At 35.6% G+C, this 22,331-nt stretch overlaps 1 protein-coding gene and 3 long non-coding RNA genes across 5 annotated transcripts; all 4 read left to right on the forward strand.

The window, feature by feature from the left end:
• Positions 1-1,251: 1,251 nt before the first annotated feature.
• LOC136062765 (uncharacterized) lies at positions 1,252-10,025 on the forward strand. 2 transcript variants are annotated; one of them, XR_010624487.1, is made up of 5 exons: positions 1,252-1,520; positions 4,726-4,825; positions 4,999-5,045; positions 9,720-9,866; positions 9,941-10,025. It is a non-coding gene; the product is annotated as an uncharacterized LOC136062765 (long non-coding RNA). The 2 variants fall into 2 exon arrangements; XR_010624486.1 differs by lacking the exons at positions 9,720-9,866; positions 9,941-10,025 and having other exon boundaries at positions 4,999-5,312.
• LOC136062768 (uncharacterized) lies at positions 8,017-9,307 on the forward strand. Its single transcript, XM_065762296.1, has 3 exons — positions 8,017-8,275; positions 8,359-8,470; positions 8,564-9,307. Exons 1-3 carry the CDS (start codon positions 8,124-8,126, stop codon positions 9,305-9,307), a joined length of 1,008 nt encoding a protein of 335 aa, XP_065618368.1. The 5' UTR covers positions 8,017-8,123.
• Positions 10,026-11,072: 1,047 nt separating the features above from the next.
• On the forward strand, positions 11,073-12,147 carry LOC136062767 (uncharacterized). Its single transcript, XR_010624489.1, has 3 exons — positions 11,073-11,387; positions 11,534-11,718; positions 11,859-12,147. It is a non-coding gene; the product is annotated as an uncharacterized LOC136062767 (long non-coding RNA).
• Positions 12,148-14,101: 1,954 nt separating this feature from the next.
• Positions 14,102-15,024, forward strand: LOC136062766 (uncharacterized). Its single transcript, XR_010624488.1, has 3 exons — positions 14,102-14,228; positions 14,322-14,819; positions 14,914-15,024. It is a non-coding gene; the product is annotated as an uncharacterized LOC136062766 (long non-coding RNA).
• Positions 15,025-22,331: the final 7,307 nt, after the last annotated feature.

The following is a 22,331-nucleotide window of genomic DNA, read 5'->3' on the forward strand; positions in this document are numbered from 1 at the left end:
AAAGATATTGAGTGAGTTTGTAGCTAAATTTTATCCTTTTTTTAATAATTTAATTGTTATATCTGGAAATGAAGGATTTGAACCCTAGATGTGTTGAAAACACAAGGAAGAGCAAACCAATTGAGATACAAGACTCTTAACTTCATATGTATTACTTAAACAGGTCACACCACTCATTAAAAAAGTTATGTAACTAAAACTACACATGAATAATCTCTTCAATCGTCACATAGTGGGTTGAATGAACACAATTTCAAATTGATTTTGACTTATAAACTTTTTTCTTAAAATTGTACAGAGTATTAGGACAAAGCTTGGTTCCAAAAAATTTTGGAACCTTGGGTTTCAACCACCAATGGGAAGAATTTAGCAAAAAAAAATAAAGATAGCATTTGTCCTTGTCATATTTAATGCACGTGCCTTGCTAACTCAACCAACAAAGTAATTCATATACATGATGAGATACATGTATCTTCCAATTAGTGATAGGAGCTCAAAACTCTAAAATAAGTTTACAAGTATCAAACCACCAAATGAGTGGTATGATGGTTTATTGGTACAAACATTAGGTAATTGGTTCAATTATTTGGTTAATAATATTTTTATTTTTATTATTTAATATAATATTACTATTATTAAAAATTGTATTTAGATATAGATTTAAAATTTTTTTAAAAAATGTCTGCAAAGTCATTTGAATTGATATTTTGACTACTTATTTCAAATTTATAAGTAATAGATACGCATATGGTTCTATTCTTCCTCATGTGACACTAATGGTCCGTTTGGATTGAGGGAGAGGGTGGGGGGTAGAGTAGAGTAAAATAGATTTAGCACAAAATTAGTTTATTTTTAGCCAAGTCTGCTTTACTCCCCTCCGCTCCCCCTCCTTCCCCCCTCCATCCAAACAAGACATAAGTCTCATGGGAAGAGACCTTGTAACAATTAGTGAGGCATCTTTCTTATGAACCCACACTACAAAAAACGCGGGGTTTGGGGCGCGTTTTTTTGGGCCGCGTTTGCAAAAACGCGGCCCCAGACGAACTACAGCCCCGTTTTTCAAAAACGGGGCTGTAGTACAACAACAAAAGCCCCGTTTTTAAAACGGGGCCATAGAAAGGGTCTAAGGCCGCGTTTCAAACGCGGCCCAAGCCTCATCAAAGCCTCTTTTTGGGCAGAATTTTTTTGTTTTGTTTTCTTTGTTCCTTAACACACCCCTCCCGTTCACAGTCATTCTCTCCTCACAGTCACACACCGAAGCTCACTCTTGTCCTCATCGTCCTCACAGTCACACACCGAAGCTCACGCTTGTCCTCATCTGCCATCATCGTCCTCACAGTCACACCGAAGCTCACGCTCCATCGCCGACCCGATTCATCCTCCTCCTCACCCATCTTCGAAGCCCGGTGCCGTTCATCCATCAGCCTCACCCATCCGTTCAATCAGCCATCGCAAGCCACGCCCCATCGCCGATCTGTTACCCAAGACCCATCGCCGATCTTTCTCCACTCTTCTCATTGGTACTTCCTCTCAGCTTTTCCCTTTTTCCCAATTTGCATTTGGGTCTTTCTGTGTGTTTGTTTATGTTGTTGTTGATTCTGATTTGCATTAGTTGAAAATATCCTAAATTTTTTGAAGTTTCATTTGTGATTGGTGATTTTTGATGGTCTGGGTGATTTTTGAAGTTTCATTCTGATTTTGTTTATGTCGTTTTTTGTTTTAGTTTTTCAATTTTGTGTATTGGGGTTTCTTTAATATGTAGGGATTTGAGCCTTTAATATGTAGTTTTTTGTGGACATGTTTGGTGTGCTGTATTGGGTTTTCTTTAATATGTAGTATTTCAATTTTGTGTATTGGGTTTTCCACAGATACACTGGACGTTCAAATAATAAAAACAACTTTGCTTGATGCACCAAAGGCATTAAACCGATGACATAAAAAAAATACCTCAAACCCAACCCGACCCTTTGCATAGAAAATCTTAGCTGTTAAATGAATTCTATTACCCATTTTAGGTAAATGGAGAAGTTTCTATTTTTCCATGCACATTTAGAGATATCAATTAAGAAGGTTGCATATAATAATATCAATTAAATTAGATGTGGATTTGATACAACAACTTCATCCAAGGTTAAATTTTCAAATTATGAAGTAGATCAACTGATTAATTATCTGATGCATACAATACTTTCCATGTATTTGTACCTAACTGAATGATGCTCTTGTCATTTTTCATGTGGTAATTATCCACATATTTTAGATTTGTTCAAATTTAATGGTCGCCTTCAAAAATTGTATAATTTAAGAAGCAAAATTGTTGTCTGAATCCTTTGGCTAGATGGTAGTTAGCCAGTTAGGTTGGCCGGGGTTGAATGAGAATTCATGATGTATTATATGCAAGTATTGGCAAGTTCTTGGTAATGATGAAGAAACGTGCCAATGAGTTATAACTCAATTGGCACTTCCTTCTCCTATAATAATTAGTTGGAAGGTGAGGTCGTGAGTTTAAAACCTACTAGGTACGTCTATAACATACCAATAAAACAAAATGAAACAGGTGAAATGTATTGGTTGTAAATTGTATTATGTGATTGGAACATATATTGGGCTGCTTTGTGAGGATAATTTGTGTTCTAAATGTTTCGTAGATTTGTTTCAATGAATTACTAGCCTGAAAAGTAAAAAGGAATAAGTAAACAAAAATGCAAATAGTAGAGGTGTTTAGGATGGGGGCTTGAAGGTATCAATTCTGCATATACTAATTCAAAGATGCAGTTGAGGAACTGTAGGGTGAAGGATTGGTCTGGGGGAGTTTATTGACACTACAAATGGCAATAATTATTAGTAATTTTTTTTATATAGATATCGTGTTCTAAGTCTACTTTGATTCTATTTGGTCCTATTCGGTCCACATGGTCCTATTGGGTCCATTTTGTTCACTTTGATCCACCACCGACCAATTTGGTCTTATTCAGTCCATTTTGTCTACTTTGATTCTATTTGGTCCTATTCGGTCCACATGGTCCTATTGGGTCCATTTTGTTCACTTTGATGCACCACCGACCAATTTGGTCTTATTCAGTCCATTTTGTCCTCTTTGATTCTATTCGGTCCATTCTACCCACTTTCATTGTACTCAGTCTTATTCGGTCTAGTTTGTCCAGTTCAGTCTTATTCGGTCTAGTTGGTCCAGTTCAGTCCTATTTGGTCCACCTAGTTCCGATTCAGTCTATTTGGTCCAATTTGGTCCATTCGGATCACTTCAGTTCATTTTGGTCTAGTTTGATCTTTTTTTTTTTGTGCACTTATATATAATGGGAAAAGACATGTTTGGGTTGAAAGCACCTAATCTAAATCTAAATTTATTAAAAAATATATATAAAACTCAAACTCGTAAATCTAAAATCTTAAGCATATATTTTTTATTCCTTGTATCGTGGCTTACCTGTCAAACAAGGTGTTAAAACAATACTAAATTTGGCAACCTTTTTTCCCGAGTTGTAACATTTTTCATTTTCTTTTTCGCTTTTAGGCTTGGTCGATATGAAGTTCGAAATATGAACAATTCATGAGTGGGGTACCAACATATTACAAGTGTACATTCAACTCACCATTTCAACTTGATTCTTCTCGTTGGTTTTTTATTAGCTGATGGCCACGGTTGGTTGTATTGTTTTTAGAGCTTTGTTGAGTTGGATTGTTTTGCAAAATTTCACTTTTGTAAAGTGCAAACTAACCCAACTTACACAATATTTTTCAAAAAATACGTCTTTTAAATTTGTTAGATTGATTTATTTGTTATTTGAGTTAAAAAATACATGTTAGGTTTATTTATTTTATTATTTTCAGACTTCATTTTGATAAAATTGAACTATTAGGCTTTATTGTGTAAATGAATATCACTTTTTCTTTTGACTTTTAATGAACTATTTACTAATCAAAAAATAAAAAGATTATTGAATAATGATATTAAATGTTTGAATGAAAACCCACCTTTTTTTTAAGACAATTTAAGGGTGGTCTTACAAAGGCTACTACTCTTCCTCTTGAGTGTTTTTTATTTGAATTTTTATTTTTATTTTTGGTGCCTTGAAATTATTGCAATTGTGTTGTTTGACAATGATTCTGTGAGTAATTTTTGGTCTGTGAGTTGACATTGTAACTGTTTTATTGTGATTTTTAACTTCTCTCATTCAGCCTAATACTATTAACTTTTTATTCTCAACCCCGTGATTATATATATAGACATCATATAATTAAACTATTGATTTGGTTGAAGTTGGTGTGCTCGTGTATTAAGAAAAAAACAAGTAATGTCATGTCATGTGATGCCATTGCCTTTAGTTAATATATAGTTAAATGCACAATCATAATCAGCTGCCCTCTCTTGCTCACATTTGATTTCTAAAGATCTGCACGTATTTTAAAATCTGTGTCTCTCATATGATTGCAATAGAACATAAATTTGAAAATCTAGTTATGAGAGGTCGCATCTTCATGCACTTGGGCAGTAAGATGAACTAGGCTAACATGCTTTTCATGAACTTATTTCATTAAGGAACTGATTAGATATTTTTTTTTTTGGATGTTTCTCTCTTATTTATACTTCCCTTATGCTAATGTTGTGCCTTACATGCTTCACTTTGGCTATGAAAACCTTGATGAAATATGACATTTGCCTTAACCTTTCTACATATTCATCTTTTCTTGTAATGTGGATGATAGGCTATCCAAGGAACCTACCATCTCTGCTGTATACTCTTTTGACTTGAAATGAGCTTCTGAAACCGCACACATAATTGCGACCAGCTGTGGTGGACTAGAGGTATGAATCCAAAAGCAACATTTTTGAAGTTGGATTTCATTTAAGTAGTAAAATAGATATGAGGACTCGTTGGTAGTGGTTTGCATTGCAATAATAATTGCATGTATATTACTTACATTGAATGAACCCTTACTAACAATAATATGTGTGATGGAAATTTTGTGGGATTGTAGGTTGGGAAAGAACTTTATCCTTTGAGTTAGACGAGAACAACCATCTGGTATGAACTACTTTCCTAAGAAAAACTTGCCAACTTATTCTCATTTTTGGGTGTCATTGCATTATTTACTTCTCTTATGACACTGTGTAAAACAGAAAGCAAAGAAAATGAGTCCTTCATTTAGGCATTGTTGATGGATTATGTTCATATAGGTCCTTTTGAAGCACATGTTTGGTATGAAACCAACATCACACTCTTGCATCCACACTGGTTGTTGGGCACATATTCATACAACATCATTACAGTTTAAATTGTCAACCAATCTCTTCTTAACTCGTTTTTGATTAGTGACCCAAGTAATTAAGCATCATGGTATTACAGACTTAATAATTATTACGTATTTAATAATTATTACAATTACATGAATTGAGTATTTGTTAATATACTTTTAAAACAATTATGCTTAATTACTTTGAGAACTTATCACACTGACTTAGTCTAGGATAAGTGTTATATGTTCTAAGATAATTTAAGCATGCTTGGCTATGTTTGTTCTTAACAAATCACTGATGAATGTAATTATGGACATAAATATTACCTTTGTAGTAACAAATCTTGCTGTAGGTAAAATTCTGTAAATATAGTATCACAATGGATAAAAGTTGGATGGACAAGAGGAGGGGTTCAAGGGAATATTTTGAAGGTGTAGCAAAATTCGTGGAATTTGCGTCTCTATCCGCGTGCGATGGGAAGATCTTATGTCCATGTGCAAAATGTGTGAATTTGATGTTACAACCGCTAAATGTGGCAAGTGATCATTGTTGGATTTCGGGGATGCTTAATAATTACAAAATTTGGATATTTCATGGGGAATCGGCGACTGCTACAACGCCTACAGAATGTGGGAGCTCTCATGTGCAAGAAACCCAAAATCTATACGGTGATTTTCATGGGATGTTGCACGATTTGTGCCCCCCCCATGAAATGCCACCCGAACCAATGGAAGAAGGTCCAACTGTGCAACATTCGGTAGAAGGTCCGAATGATGAGGCCAAGAAGTTTTACAAGATGATAGATGATGTAGACAAACCTTTATATGAAGGTTGTACAAAATTTAGCATTTTCTCAGCCATTGTCGTTTTGTTCCAGTTGAAGACTCTGTGTGGTTGGACGAACAAGTCATTTACTATGTTGCTTCAAGTCCTAATGGATATGCTTCCTTCAGACGCTAAGTTGCCAAAGGACCATTATGAGGCTAAGAAGATTGTTCGAGATTTGGGTTTGGGTTATGAGAAGATCCATGCTTGTCCTAATGATTGTATGCTGTTTTGGAAGGAAAATGTTAACCTCGACGCGTGTCCTTGTTGTAACGAATCAAGGTGGAAAACAAATGAGGCATCTGTTGCTAGTAAAAATGCTTCATCCACTAAGGGGAAGAAGAAAGCTGCAAAGATCCTACGGTGGTTCCCTTTAAAGCCAAGATTGCAACGGCTATTTCTTTCACCTGATCTGGCTAGTTCTATGAAATGGCATGTTAATGGTCGTACTGATGATGGGGTTATGCGGCATCCTGCTGACTCAGATGCATGGAAAATGTTTGACAGTAAGCATTTTGAGTTTTCGTCTGACCCTCGTAATGTCAGACTTGGATTAGCTGCGGATGGGTTCAATCCCTTCGGAATTATGAGTAGTACTCATAGTACGTGGCCTGTTATGTTGGTCCCCTACAATCTCCCACCTTGGCTGTGCATGAAACGATCATCTTTGATTCTATCATTACTTATTCCTGGTCCTACCTCGCCAGGGATTGCTATAGATGTGTACTTGCAACCGTTAGTAGAAGAACTAAGAGAGTTATGGGATGTTGGAGTACAGGCATATGATGCATCTTCAAAAGAAATATTCCAATTGCGTGCAGCATTGATGTGGACCGTAAATGATTTTCCTGCGTACGCAGATTTGTCGGGTTGGAGTACCAAAGGTGCTTTGGCATGTCCTTCTTGTGCCGTGTACACCGACTCTCGATATTTGAAAAATGGACACAAATTCTGTTACATGGGACATAGGCGATGGTTGGATTTTGACCACGATTTCCGGAAAGAAGGTATGTTATTTGATGGATCTAATGATACGCGATCGGCTCCTGAACCGCCACTCGCGTTAATCATTATTCTGGACACTGAACATTTAGTTGGACGTTGTCTGGGAAGGAAATGTCAACTTGCTTACAATAAAAGAAAGAGAGGGGAGGCAGACCATAATGGTTGGAAGAAGAGGAGTATATTTTTCACCTTACCTTATTGGGAGGATCAGAAGTTGCGACACAATCTTGATGTGATGCATATAGAGAAGAATGTGATGGACAATATACTTGGCACATTACTGAACTTGAAGGATCAAACAAAGGACAATTACAAAGCACGCCTTGACTTGGCGGACATGGGGATAAGGAGTGAACTCCACCTACAGCGAAAAAGTGCTGATAAGTATACCATACCGCCCGCTTGTTTTCATATGACTTCGTCAGAGAAGGATGGTTTCTTGCAAGTTTTGAAGGACGTAACAGTGCCTGATGGGTATGCTTCCAATATCTCACGCCGTGTGAATATGAAAGAATGCAAGATTTCTGGTTTGAAGAGTCATGATAATCACATCTTGATGCAGCAACTTTTTCCCATAGCGTTACGCGGGTCTTTGCCATCTCATGTTACTAGGCCGTTGATAAAGTTAGCTTGCTTCTTTAGAGAAATTTGTTCCAAAACCCTTAGGGTTTCAGATATTGCGACTCTTGAGGCAGACATTGCAGTGACATTGTGTGAATTGGAAAAGATATTTCCTCCATCCTTCTTTACAGTGATGGTGCATTTAGTCATGCACTTAGCTGTTGAAGCCAAGATTGGTGGTCCAGTGCACTACCGTTGGATGTATCCCATTGAGAGGTAACATGTGTGTAATATTATTGATCAATTATGAGCTGCATGTGCGTCTTCAAATTACCATTGCTGATCATTAATCTTATCATTCCTTTATAGGTACCTCTCACGTCTTAAGTCTTACGTACGAAATAAAGCTGCTCCAGAAGGGTCTATTGCTGAAGGATACATAGTAGAGGAGTGCTTAACATTTTGTTCACGGTATATGGAAGGAGTTGAAACAATATTTAATCGACCAACCAGGACGATTGAGGAGTCAACAGGGGCTGTTTCAATTGTGACACTAAACAATAGAGAGTGGACCCAAGCCCATCGCTATGTTTTATTCAATTCCGAAAACATCAACCACTTTCGTGAGTAAGTAATACGTATACAAATATCATTGCACGTCAATCTAATGTACTTTAGGTCTATTACCCCTAATACAATTGCCTGCACAGGATGCACAAAAGATTGATAGATGATGAACTCCAACAAGGCCACCATCGTTCTTCCGAGGGCATTATAGATAAGCACCATATGGAGAAGTTTTGTACTTGGTTTAGGGGTCATGTATGTATAACATTTTCAACTTATTAAACTTGTAATACTGTCCCAATTATGATTACTTGTGCTGATATGAATAATTTTGTTTGGATATGTTAGGTGATGTCATTGACTGGTGCTGATAGGGAAAGGGAGGGAGTTAGTGATACCCTTGCTGCACTGTCCAAATGGCCATATATTTATGTAAAGCGGCTGAAGCATTATGTCATAAATGGCTTAAAATTTAGGAGTGTAAATGATGAGGCAAATAAGAAAACGCAGAATAGTGGAGTTAGTGTCGCTACGGATGGTGGCATTACGTGGTATGGTGTTCTAAGGGATATAATCGAGTTGAATTATTCTGACAATATCAAACATGTGTTATTCAAGTGTAAATGGGTTGATGACCAAAATAGGAGAGGATATAAGACTGATGAATTTGGGTTTCCTATGGTGAACTTTACACACTTCATACATGGTGGGGATGACATAATAGATGAACCATATGTCTTGGCATCTCAAGCTACGCAAGTTTTTTATGTGGAAGATAAAAGGCACAAGGATTGGTATGTTGTTGTCAAAACTAAAGCTAGGGATGTGTTTGATGCCGGTATTGGTCCCCAACGTGACGAGGATGACACATATAATGAAACTGAGAACATTCCATACAATATAAGTACTAATGAGGTTGCAAGTGACAATCTTAGTTGGGCTCGGGATGATGTAGAGGGAATGACAATTGATGCCTCTATCATTGCTGAACGAGATCTTCATCAAGTAAACAATATAGACAATTGTGAGTTTATTGACGATGACTACGACAATGAAGATGACAACGAGGACGAGTACATCGAGGATGAGTAGTGTAATAGTATAGTGTTGTATTATGCGTTTGGATGTTACAATTATTATTGAAAACATATCCATTCATGAATTAGTTGGAATGCCTTTATGTAGTATTTGATGAATTTGTTAATTCCTCTTAATATTGTACATTTTTTTAATTTGTGCTTCTTATGCATCCAGTTCCTTCCGTAGTTTGTTATTAGAATTGAATTTAATTTCTTACGAAGTTTGGATATATGTTCGTGTGGTGTTAGAGTTTCGTTTCATTGTTGTTGTGTTTGGCAAAGAATAATTGTTTGGATATATGCTTGTATATATTGGTAGATATTAAAATGAGTTATTTAACTTTGTCTTTTTCAATTAAATTGTGTGCAATTGATTGTTGTGTAATATTAACATTTTCTTTGTGTTGTAAACTTGTGGAACGCAGGAATGGGAAAGAAACGCCAATTGCCGCTTGTACAAGTTGGCGAAGGACCCTCATGTTCACGACAGAGGGGGGAGAATGAGTGTGAAGCTGTGTCTAGTGCTGAGCAGGCAACAACGGCTGCAAGTGATGCTAGGACACAGCCTGCAGGTAGTTTACATGTCTTCAAATGTAATGTTTGATATTTATTACTAGACGCATAATTTTTTTGGTGTTGGTCGCAGGAAGGCGAAGGAAAAATCAATTGAGTGTTGTTGAAGTTGGCCAAGGATCGTCACGTGCACAAGAGAGCGTGCAGGCAGAGCTAAGGGCCGCCTTTGTGGCTGACCAGGCAAGAGGGGACGCAAGTGATGATGATGAGACAGAACCCCCTTCTCCAGGTAGTTGACATATCTTCAAATGTAACATTTGAGAAAAGATACTAAATGCATATTTTTTCATTTCTTTAAGGTGGTCATTTCGTCTACTATATATATACAGAATTAGCCGTCAAGTGTCCGAAATTATGTAATTTTGGTAGTTTTGCATTTTGAAAATAATGTCTCTTAAAAAGATACATTTAATAAACGTACAAGTTATCGTATTGACTTAAAAAGACCGTGCAAGTTAGAAGGCTAAATTGAATTTATGACAAAATTAGATGATGTAATTTGTAATTTGTGTCAAAAGTAGGCTTTAAATTCGAGATTTTTGTGAGCCACTTCAAACTTTAATAGAGTTTCATATGTGGAAAATGATCAACATATTTCGGCTAAGGATAAGATGTACTGCATTTACCAACATTCTACGGTACAACAAAGTGTTACCATATTTTCATAACATTGTTTTGAGTTATTGTAGCCGTAGAAGAACTGAAAAAGATGTTTATGTGTGAAGTGTTAGCAAAATTTGGAAATAATATGAAAAATAACTTCTATGTCTAGGGTCATTTTGCTTTTTTAGTGAACAAAATTCCTACAATATTAATATTAATTATTACCATTTTTGCTAATTAATTAATCATTCTCCTGCATATATAAAGGGATTAATTATTAATATTAATCCCTTTATCTGATTAGAATGATTATAAAATTAGATTGAACATGCTTTTTTATATATTCTTGAGAAATACACAATAGGCTGCCCATTGCTTCTTTTAAATTTATGAAAATATGAATGAGTGAATTCACTTATTGTACTGAGTAATAAGTAAATTAACATAAAAAATGGGGAAAAAATATTATTTAAAAGGCAAGTATCAAAATGTCCACATTTACTAACATCACTATCATGTTAGTTGAGCTCTTGAGCTATATACATTAATTTTTTTGTAATTGTAATCTTTGAAACTTCATTCCTAATAGCGATTTACTATATGCAGGAGATTTGGTGCAAGAAACGCCAGTATCCAGTAATGGGCGTGCAGAAGATGTGGTTCAAGAAACCCCATCAGATAGTAATGTGCGTAAAAAGCGTGGGGTAACGCTAATGCAGCGAGTATGGAGTCTGCCACCAAATATGAAAGTTCAATTGGAGGTAAATGTAAAGGGCCAACCGATTGGGGACAGCGGACAAACTTTCAAAAGGTGGTTGGGCACCATTTGCCTCAACCCCATCTTGTGCCCACTTGTGCCAGTTGCTTGGACACGTTTCCCTGATAAGGAAAAAGAAGCTTGCTGGATAGAGATTGAGGTAGTATCAAATTAAGCTACTTTTTTATTGTTATTTACAGTCGTATGTGTGTTAAATGGCATTTTCAATAGGGTGGACTATTGCACTATGCTCACTCAATTTTTACATTTCAGAAAAAATCATTCCCGCTCATATTATCCTACCAGCTAATCAAAAGAATTGGGCACTGCACCTACTTGGGGAATTGAGGAGGAATCGAAGAAGCAAGCTGAAAAAGAAATGTTACCCAAAAGATGCATTGAAAGAAGATGTCATTCAGGCCAAACCATATAATATTGATAGGCTGCAGTACGAGGCGCTAGTTGATTATTGGTTTTCGTCTGCTACGAAGGTTTCGCTATATTCATGCTCTATTATCTTTTAGTGGGGTATTTGAATACATATGATGGGGTATTTGAAGTTACTGAGTACAATTTATTTAACTGATTTTTTTTTTTTTGGTTTAATTTGTTGGCGGCAATGTGTTCGTAGACATTAATTGATACGAACATAAAAAGTCGTGGGTTTCAGAAGGACATAGCAAGGTCAGGGCCTATAAGTTTTGCACAAACTGCTGACAAAATGGTAAGAAATGCTATTTATCCTAACTAGCCAGGGTTTTAGTATTATAATATTTTATGATGAAAATAATTTACGGATGAATTTGAGCATCTTCTGTGAATTAGTATGAAATTTTTGTTATTCTCAGCTGACAATGTACCTAGCTTTTGAGGCAGATCACTTGTCTTGCTTTGGTTCTAGCACCATGAAATTGTTATTCTCACTACTTTCTTCAAATATTTGTTTTGAACTAATTAACTTCGTTACTATTTCTGACTTTGGGAACGAAACATGATTTTGAACTGACTCTGCTAATTTAGTGATAAAATAAGCAGTGCTTATGATAGTAGAGTTACTCTATATAGGCGTGTCCATTTGGTTTGGTGATTTTGGAGATTAAACATACGCTTTGAAAACCCCAATGGGAATTACAATTTGGATATGAAAAAAAACTAGTATTATTTTAATTTCGTTAGGATAGACATTAGGTCTTATTGGAATAAATAGGGATAGTATTTTACAGAGAGAGAGAGAGAGGGAGAGAGAGTTGTCCGTATTGTTGGTCATAGTAAAGATCATTACCATTTTTTCATGTATACAAGAAAGAAGAAACTAGTAGTCGTAGTATTTGAACTATAAGAAAAGTAGGAAATTTTATGGGTTCATATCAAAACTTTTTTAGGGTGTGTGACAATTTAGAGGATAGTTTGCCTATATATATCTGTTATTACTTTGTGATTAAGTGTGTGTGTGTGTGTGTATGTTAAAATGCTTAAAATAGCTTATAGTATATAATTATGTGTACAGTATGCTTTAGCTTTATAGGGACAAAAAACCAAAAAAAAAGAAAACAGAATATGTTCCGAAAGTTGAAGAATTTTTATTGACGGGAACATTTCATGTTTATTGTGCTTATTTAAATCACGTTAGTGTTGACGTTGTGACAGCAAAAACAAGATGATTGCAAAAAAAAATTAACACTCTTACAGTAAAGACAAGTGAGAGAGAGGAAATGTGAGGAAGTTGACTGATGGAAAATGGGTTGGGGAGTAACTTTGGGATGGGGCTAGGTAGGGACTATTGTAGCCACTATCACAACTAAAGAAAACAACTCACTTGTCTTTTTGAACGTAATAAATTGTGTTTTTTATATTGTTTTATGTAGTTCTAAAGATTTAAAATATATGTATTTAGAACTCTAATTTGTATTGTTGGCAAACCATGATCAAAAAGGTTGTTTAGTCTTGTTTAGGCTTGCTCAAAGTATGTTTATTTGTAAAACTGGAATCGAGTGAGTGCAGATTTATTGGACTAAAATCTGTAAGGCTCGATCGATCGAAAAGTTATACTCGATCGATCGAACACGTACAGATTTATTTTCTGCAGAGTTCCAGTTTCAACCAAACTCTATTTAACGTCTTGGGGTTCAAGTAAAACACTTCTATATATAAGGAAAACCCTAGAACGTTTTGGGACTCAGAGAGAGAGATTAGAGTGCCTCTTGTGCCTCCTTTTTATTTTAGGGTTTGTACCCAAACCTCTCTAAGTCTTTGTTGCTCATATTTGCTGTTTATGTGAATCTCTTGTGAGATCTTAGAGGAGCTTTTCTTCACATAAACTTAGGGTTTTCAAGGTAGAGATATTTTCTCACTTGAGATCAACAGGTTGCTGCCATTGAAGATTAAAAGAAAAGCAAGCGGGGAGCTTGTAGCTGATTGAAGAATTCAAGAAAGAAGTAGTCCGTGGATTCGGAGCCCTGCGCGTGGTCGTGTCAGGAAGTTCTACTGGTGGGTAGCATTAGGAAGTCGAGCGGGGAGCTTGTAGTCCTTTTGTATGAACTTCAATTCTTTCATAGTGAATTCAGGTTAGCCTTGAGGATCGGTGGGTCAAATCCTCCCCAGGTTTTTACCGTGTGGTTTCCTGGGTGATCATATCTTGTGTTATTTATTTTCCACTGCATTATTATTCTTGATATGATTGTTTGATTGTTTTAACCTAGAATTGCTTAATTTGACTAAGTAACAACTTGGCTAATTAATCTAGGCTACGCAATCTGTGTGTTTAAGGGATCTAAAACCGTTCACATTATGTTGCATGTTATATCCCAAATTCCATTTGCTATGTTTGGTTGTCAATTGCCGCTTCATATCACTTACATAAATTTTCACTATTGTAATGAGGTTGTTGAATATGACGTAGGCAAAAGAATGTGCGCATGCAGTGGAGCGTGCTGTTGTTTTTGCAAAAGTATACAGCACCAAAGATGGGCAGCCTATTAGTACTGAAGTGGGAGATAAGATTGTAAGCCCTATATTGTAACTTATTTCTTTTGTATTTTGTGCGTGAATAGTACTATATCAAGTAATATGGTATTTGGTTCTTGTGTGAAAACAGGATAAAATGGCTGACATTTTAAGGAAGGGGGGCTCACTACAAGGAGAGCCTCATGAAGGAATACTATGGGCAAAAGATGATGCATTTGCTCAAGTGATGGGGGTAGAACGGCATGGATGTGTACGTGGGGTTGGTTTTGGACCAACCCCATCAGGAAGAAGTGGGTCCAACCTACCATGTTATACATCGACTCCACTGGTGTCCAGGGAAACAGCTCATCGGATAACTGAATTGGAAACTTCACACTAGACTTTAAGGGATGAACTTGCCCAGTCAAAGCAGACGCATCAGGAGCAAATCGCCGAAATGCAGGCGAAGCATAAGGAGGAAATCGCCGAAATACGTGAGCAGAATAAGCAGCAAATTGACGAAGCACTGGCTGAAGCAAAGCGGCAATCAGATGCACAGCATAAGATACAAATTGATGAAATGATGGCGGGCGTAAGAAGCATGTTCGATTCAATGAGGTCATTTCCAAATGCGTCACAGCTTCCTGTGGTATAAAAATGTTGCATTTAATTTAATGAAAATTGTGTGTTTATTGCAATGCGTTGTTTATGTGCTACTAATACGATGTGTTTAATATATTCAGGGTAGCACTGCATCACAATGAGGACTCGTTGTGGATATTTTGTTATTGTAGGTTGTATTACTTTTTGGATGTTCATGAAGGAATATTGTACACATGAATATTATTTTGATATTATACATATCCAATCACCAACTCTATGTAAAGACAATTATCCACATCCTTCTAGACAAGCGAAGAAACCACAAAAGCGTACCGCATTGAGCTGAACTCCAATGCACCTGCAATCACATTGAAAGCACGCAATACACAACCATAAATTCAATTTTCACATTGCATTTTAAAGTCAAGAACAAAACCACAAAAGTTCAAAATCTTTCAAGCGAATAACAAAGCATGCGTATAATATTGTGAATAGATACCTGATCGGGGGGAGAATAATGGAAAAATTGAATTCTGTCTATAATATCAAAATAATATTCATGCACAATATGGACATATGAAACTCTCTATACAATTGTATGATGCAACAAGCAAGAAGAGTCAGACATAGACACTTTACATGGGGGAGGATGAGAAAGACATTCAACAAATAAGTATTTCCTTCAACAAATGAATAAATACTTAAATTCTATCTCAATCAATCCACTTGCTTCAACAAAGGTTCATGGCTGCCAAGGTTCCCAATATTTCCAAGGCTAAGTTCCTGAAGCACAAAACTAAATCATTTTCACACGAAAGAATTTTTCAAAGACTCTAAAAATACAAATGAGTAGAAATTAAGACCAGTGAGTCTTTTTGTTTCCACTCTTAAGATTTTTCTTTGGCATAAAACATTGCTTGCTTACTTCCCCCTGCAGAAAAACTTAAGGCATTCACATTATCTTGTATTTCTTTAGTTTTTTGCTAGGACGTGCACATAATAATTCAAACCCACTCGCTCATAATCTACAATGAAAATAAAAAAAGCAATCCAAACTCACCAACCCTAATGTAAAGACAATTATCCACATCCACTTCTAGACAAGCGAAGAGAACCACAAAAGCGTACCGCATTGAGCTGAACTCCCAATGCACCTGCAATCACATTGAAAGCACGCAATACACAACCATAAATTCAATTTTCACATTGCATTTCAACGTCAAGAACAAAAACCACAAAAGTTCAAAATCTTTCAAGCGAATAACAAAGCATGCGTATAATATTGTGAATAGATACCTGATCGGGGGAGAATAATAGAAAACTTGAATTCTGTCTATTATATCAAAATAATATTCATGCACAATATGGACATATGAAACTCTCTATACAATTGTATGATGCAACAAGCAAGAAGAGTCAGACATAGACACTTTACATGGGGGAGGATGAGAAAGACATTCAACAAATAAGTATTTTCTTTCAACAAATGAATAAATACTTAAATTCTATCTCAATCAATCCACTTGCTTCAACAAAGGTTCATGGTTGCCAAGGTTCCCAATATTTCCAAGGCTGAGTTCCTGAAGCACAAAACTAAATCATTTTCACACGAAAGAATTTTTCAAAACCTCTAAAAATACAAATGAGTAGAAATTAAGATCAGTGAGTCTTTTTGTTTCCACTCTTAAGATTTTTCTTTGGCATAAAACATTGCTTGCTTACTTTCCCCCTGCAGAAAAACTTAAGGCATTCACATTATCTTGTTTTTCTTTAGTTTTTTGCTAGGACATGCACATAATAATTCAGACCCACTCGCTCATAATCTACAATGAAAAATAAAAAAAGCAATCCAAACTCACCAACCCTAATGTAAAGACAATTATCCACATCCACTTCTAGACAAGCGAAGAGAACCACAAAAGCGTACCGCATTGAGCTGAACTCCCAATGCACCTGCAATCACATTGAAAGCACGCAATACATAACCATAAATTCAATTTTCACATTGCATTTCAAAGTCAAGAACAAAAACCACAAAAGTTCAAAATCTTTCAAGCGAATAACAAAGCATGCGTATAATAGAAATAGAATAGATACCTGATCGGGGGAGAATAATAGAAAAATTAAATTCTGTCTNCCATAGTTTTTTTTTTTTTTTTTTTTCCTGCCCTTTTCCTTTACAGTAGATGGTGAATACACAAACGCTGCTATAAGTTTTACAAACGCTACTATTTCAAGTTGGAATATCAAAAGAATATCAAGCTAAAATTTTCTTAAACTTATCACAATATTTTAAACTTGTCACAATTTAAAGTTATACCTCAACTTGTCACATTATACACATGATTGTCCATTATACACATGACTGTCCATAATACACATTATACACATGACTTCCTATGGCTATCCCATCTCCAAGCTTTTGTCCATAATGCCACTGCAAGAAAGGAACCAAACACAAGAAGTCAAGAATGTAACTTTTTTCCTAAGTACAAGAATTTTAAAAATAAATGAGTAGCAAACTTCCACAATATACTCTTTTAAAAAGATTATCATTTAAATAGATATTATAACCAAAATCTTCCTAAAACTAAACGTTTCTTCATTCCTAAAATATTCAGCCAAAATATCACCACAAGCACCAATCACAATGGAGTTGATCATAAAAATTAAAGGAATTTCTTTGAGCTGAAAGGTTGTTACCTTTTCAATAAGCTGGAGAAGTATGAAACAAACAAAATATTTACGTGCATATCTGTAGAAGACACTGCCCCGACAGTCATTCCAAGGTATGATTAATAACTTGAGCAGCATCACTAAATTCACAATATGGACATATGAAACTCTCTATACAATTGTATGATGCAACAAGCAAGAAGAGTCAGACATAGACACTTTACATGGGGGAGGATGAGAAAGACATTCAACAAATAAGTATTTCTCTTCAACAAATGATAAATACTTAAATTCTATCTCAATCAATCCACTTGCTTCAACAAAGGTTCATGGTGCCAAGGTTCCCAATATTTCCAAGGCTAGTTCCTGAAGCACAAAACTAAATCATTTTCACACGAAAGAATTTTTCAAAACCTCTAAAAATACAAATGAGTAGAAATTAAGAACAGTGAGTCTTTTTGTTTCCACTCTTAAGATTTTTCTTTGGCATAAAAATTGCTTGCTTACTTTCCCCCTGCAGAAAAACTTAAGGCATTAAAAAAAAAAAAAAAAAAAACTATGGCCGCGTTTTTAAAACATGGCTATAGACAGATTAAAGAAATATTAAAGGGGTTGTAGCCGCGTTCAAAACGCGGCTATAGAGGGATCTGTGGCCGCATTTTACAAACGCGGCCTAAGACGCTGTCTATGGCCGCATTTGACAAACGCGGCCTAAGACTGGGCCTTAGGCCGCATTTAAAAAATGCGGCCATAGACCCCGTTTTAGGCCGCGTTTGTAAAGTGCGGCCATAGACCTCAGTCTTAGGCCGCGTTTGAAAAGTGCGGCCATAGACCCCCTCTGGCCTATAGTCACGGGGTTTGGGCCGCATTTGAAAACGCAGCCTAAAAAAATGCGGCCATAGGCCAAATGGGCCTATGGCCACGTTTTTTGGACTTAAGGCCACGTTTTACAAACGTGGCCTAAAGCCGTTTTTTTTTTTGTAGTGATTTGTGACGGCAAAATAAGCCTATCGAAAATGCCTATTATTTTTGTCGAAAATATGATTTTTTTGGAGAGAAGTGTTCCCGCCTTACATTTTGTGACAAAATAAAAATATTCGTCTCTAATAAAGTATTATTTATGACGATTGAAGAAAAACCGTCGGAACTATTAACACTTGTGAAGGCTTTCATGTGTCGAAAATACCAAAAATATTTTTTTTTTGGTGTTAGTATTTGTGACAAACATTCTTCCATCGTAAATATAAAAGAGAATATTAGCAATAGACATAAAGCCATCGAAAATGGTAAAATATTTTGGAGGTAAAATTCCCCCCCTTAGTTTTCACATTTGTGATGACATTTATCCATCACAATTATTATTTTTTATTTTTCTAATTGACTTTGTATTTGCGACAAACATGTTGACTGTTGTAAATAGTTAATTTGTTTTAAAAGAAAGAATGTATTAGTAATGGACTTGGATCCCTCGCAATAAATAAGATTTGCGACGGACCTAAGCCGTCGACGTAATTTTTTTCCAAGGGGGAATTCATGCCCTTATTTTTCATGTTTAACGGTTTTTTTTTTTCTATCACTATATATTGCAATTGTTATTTGCGATGAACATGTTGGTTATCGTTAATAGTTAAAATTTTCTTAAGAAAAAAAGTATTAGTGATGGTAAGGTAAATCCCTCACAATAAAGGTGATTTCCAACATACATATGGCCATAACAAATGGTTATCTTCTTTGAATGGTGAATTTTCCTCAATCTTAATTTTAAAAGCTACACAAAAACATCTTTCAAGACCCTCCAAGTACTTAAGGGCTATTTTGGTCATTTTAGAGGTAAAAGGTATTTTGATCATCTTAAAGTTTTGAGGGCCACTTTAGTCATTTTGTAGGTTTTGGGTTGTGTTTTGGTTATTTTAGAAGTTTATGAGTATTTTGGTCATCTCCTAGTTTTGGTGGCGTATTTCAGCCATTTTGGATGGTCGTATTGTGTCAACAAGGTTAATCAAAGTTTCCCATTAGGTGGGTACAACAATATGCGTCCATCATGCAACCGAATAGAGATCCAAAATTTGACTGCTGGATTGGAAGAATGTGGTGAAATATTTGCGTTTGTAAATTACAGTGACAATCAAACTATCAGATTGTGAGAACAGAGTAGTCAAATCTTGCAAAAATTCATTAAAGTCTATTAAACTTGTTCAATCTTTGGTCAAACTTCAAAGTTGGTTCCAGAACCACTAGACTTGATCAAATTAGGTTGATCAAGGAGGTTTTAAGTGGGTTTTGGGTATTAGTCAGTGTTTTAAGGTTTTCTTGATTTTCATGTTCTTATCAGTTTCAAGTTTTAAAATAGCAAACCAAGGTAGTCAAAAGTCACATACAAATCCATTATGGTCATTTTGTAGATTTTGGGTTGTGTTTTTTAGATCATTTTCTCAATTCTTAGTAATGTTTATATAGTATATAACTCTCCTGAAAGAGTATTGAATATTTTGAGTGATTGAAGTTTCATGATAGGTGGATACAACAACACGCTTCCATCTTATGCCATAATCTGATTTAAAGTTTGACCATTGGATTGAAAGAGCGTGATAAAATATTTGTTTGGATGAACTTTGAGCTGAATCAAACAGTTGGATTGTGAGAACGTGACCAATCAAAATTTCTTGATGTGTTGGTACAATGACACATGTCCATAATATTCTAGACTTAAATCCAAAATCTAACCATTGGATTGGAAGAATCTGGTGATATATGGGTGTTTGTAAAGTATGACAAAAATCAGATGGTTGGATTGTGACAAATGAGTAGTCAAAGTTTACAAAACTTGGTCAAACATAGTCAACATTGAAGTTGGGTCTATGACCCATTGTAAAACAAAAAAATTGTGGGTACATAGTAAGTAATCCCTTCACTACATCCACATCTTCATTTCTTAAATCATCCACAAGTCACATTCACATTCAAGCTTTGGCCAATGTGAGGAATGTCTCTCATCTCTCTTTCCTATTTTAAATTGAGATATTGCATAAATAAACAATCAATCTTCTTTTATCAAAAAAGAAAACTTGATGTAAGAAAAAAAAAATTGCAAGAAGTGAGATTTCATACTGTTTCTATCTTTTATTAATAATAATAATTAATAAAAAGTGAAATTTCAAAGTGACAACAACAACAACAACAAAAAAGTGGCGTGGTTGTCATAAATGAAATACATAGTTTTTTTTATAAAAATAAATAAATAAATAAAGTTACATTGATTTAAAACAAACCCAGCCATGCCTTATTATTATTATTATTTTATAAAAAAGAAAACTCCACAATATCTTTGGGAACCTTGGCAGCCATGAACCTTTGTTGAAGCAAGTGGATTGATTGAGATAGAATTTAAGTATTTACTCATTTGTTGAAAGGAAATACTTATTTGTTGAATGTCTTTCTCATCCTCCCCCATGTAAAGTGTCTATGTCTGACTCTTCTTGCTTGTTGCATCATACAATTGTATAGAGAGTTTCATATGTCCATATTGTGAATTTAGTGATGCTGCTCAAGTTATTAATCATACCTTGGAATGACTGTCGGGGCAGTGTCTTCTACAGATATGCACGTAAATATTTGGCTGAATAGTTTTAGGAATGAAGAAACGTTTTAGTTTTAGGAAGAAGAAACGTTATAATATCTATTTAAATGATAATCTTTTTAAAAGAGTATATTGTGGAAGTTTGCTACTCATTTATTTTTAAAATTCTTGTACTTAGGAAAAAAGTTCCATTTTTGACTTCTTGTGTTTGGTTCCTTTCTTGCAGTGGCATTATGGACAAAAAGCTTGGAGATGGGATAGCCATAGGAAGTCATGTGTATAATGTGACAAGTTGAGGTATAACTTTAAATTGTGACAAGTTTAAAATATTGTGATAAGTTTAAGAAAATTTCAGCTTGATATTCTTTTGATATTCAAACTTGAAATAGTAGCGTTTGTAAAACTTATAGCAGCGTTTGTGTATTCACCATCTACTGTAAAGGGCAAGAAGGAAAAAAAAAAAAAAAAAAAAACTATGGCCGCGTTTTTAAAACGTGGCTATAAACAGATTGAAGAAATATTAAAAGGGTTGTAGCCGCGTTCAAAACGCGGCTATAGAGGGATTTGTGGCCGCATTTTACAAATGCGGCCTAAGACACCGTCTATGGCCGCACTTACAAACGCGGCCTAAGACACTATCTATGGCTGCATTTGATAAACGCAGCCTAAGACAATGTCTATGGCCACACTTTTCAAACGCGGCCTAAGACTGGGCCTTAGGCCGCATTTAAAAAACACGGCCATAGACCCCGTTTTAGGCCGCGTTTGTAAAGTGCGGCCATAGACCCCATGCTTAGGCCGCATTTGAAAAGTGCGGCGATAGACCTCAGTCTTAGGCCGCGTTTGAAAAGTGCGGCCATAGACCCCGTCTGGCCTATAGTCACGAGGTTTGGGCCGCATTTGAAAACGCGGCCTAAAAAAACGCGGCCATAGGCCAAATGGGCCTATGGCCGCATTTTTTGGACTTAAGGCCACGTTTTACAAACGTGGCCTAAAGCCGTTTTTTTTGTAGTATTGCCCACGGTATGCCATTGCTAATATGAATTCTTTTTAGGCTTTTGTTTTGCTTGACGTATTAATGCACATTTTCAGGTTCTTGAACTCAATTTGCACATAATGCATTAGTGATTTTAAACTGCAAAAAGAATGGATGAGGTATGGCCTTCATTTGATTAAAGGTCTTTTTACTTTCTCCAAGTGAAAAGTGAAAAATAAATTCTATAGGACTTGAGTGTTAAAATTTTCAATTTCAAAGCAAAAGCTGTATGTGTGAAGTTCTTTTACATGGATACAACTATGAATCAT

The sequence above is a fragment of the Quercus suber genome, unplaced genomic scaffold (genome assembly GCF_002906115.3).
Source record: "Quercus suber isolate HL8 unplaced genomic scaffold, Cork oak 2.0 scaffold_450, whole genome shotgun sequence".
Lineage (NCBI taxonomy): Eukaryota > Viridiplantae > Streptophyta > Magnoliopsida > Fagales > Fagaceae > Quercus > Quercus suber.

Excerpts from the sequence above, each read along its gene's own strand:
- LOC136062768 (XM_065762296.1), top strand. The coding sequence starts at position 8,124 with ATGGAAGGAGTTGAAACAATATTTAATCGACCAACCAGGACGATTGAG. Across the intron at positions 8,276-8,358 it reads AACATCAACCACTTTCGTGA|GATGCACAAAAGATTGATAG; the intron begins GTAAGTAATACG and ends TTGCCTGCACAG. Across the intron at positions 8,471-8,563 it reads GTACTTGGTTTAGGGGTCAT|GTGATGTCATTGACTGGTGC; the intron begins GTATGTATAACA and ends TGGATATGTTAG.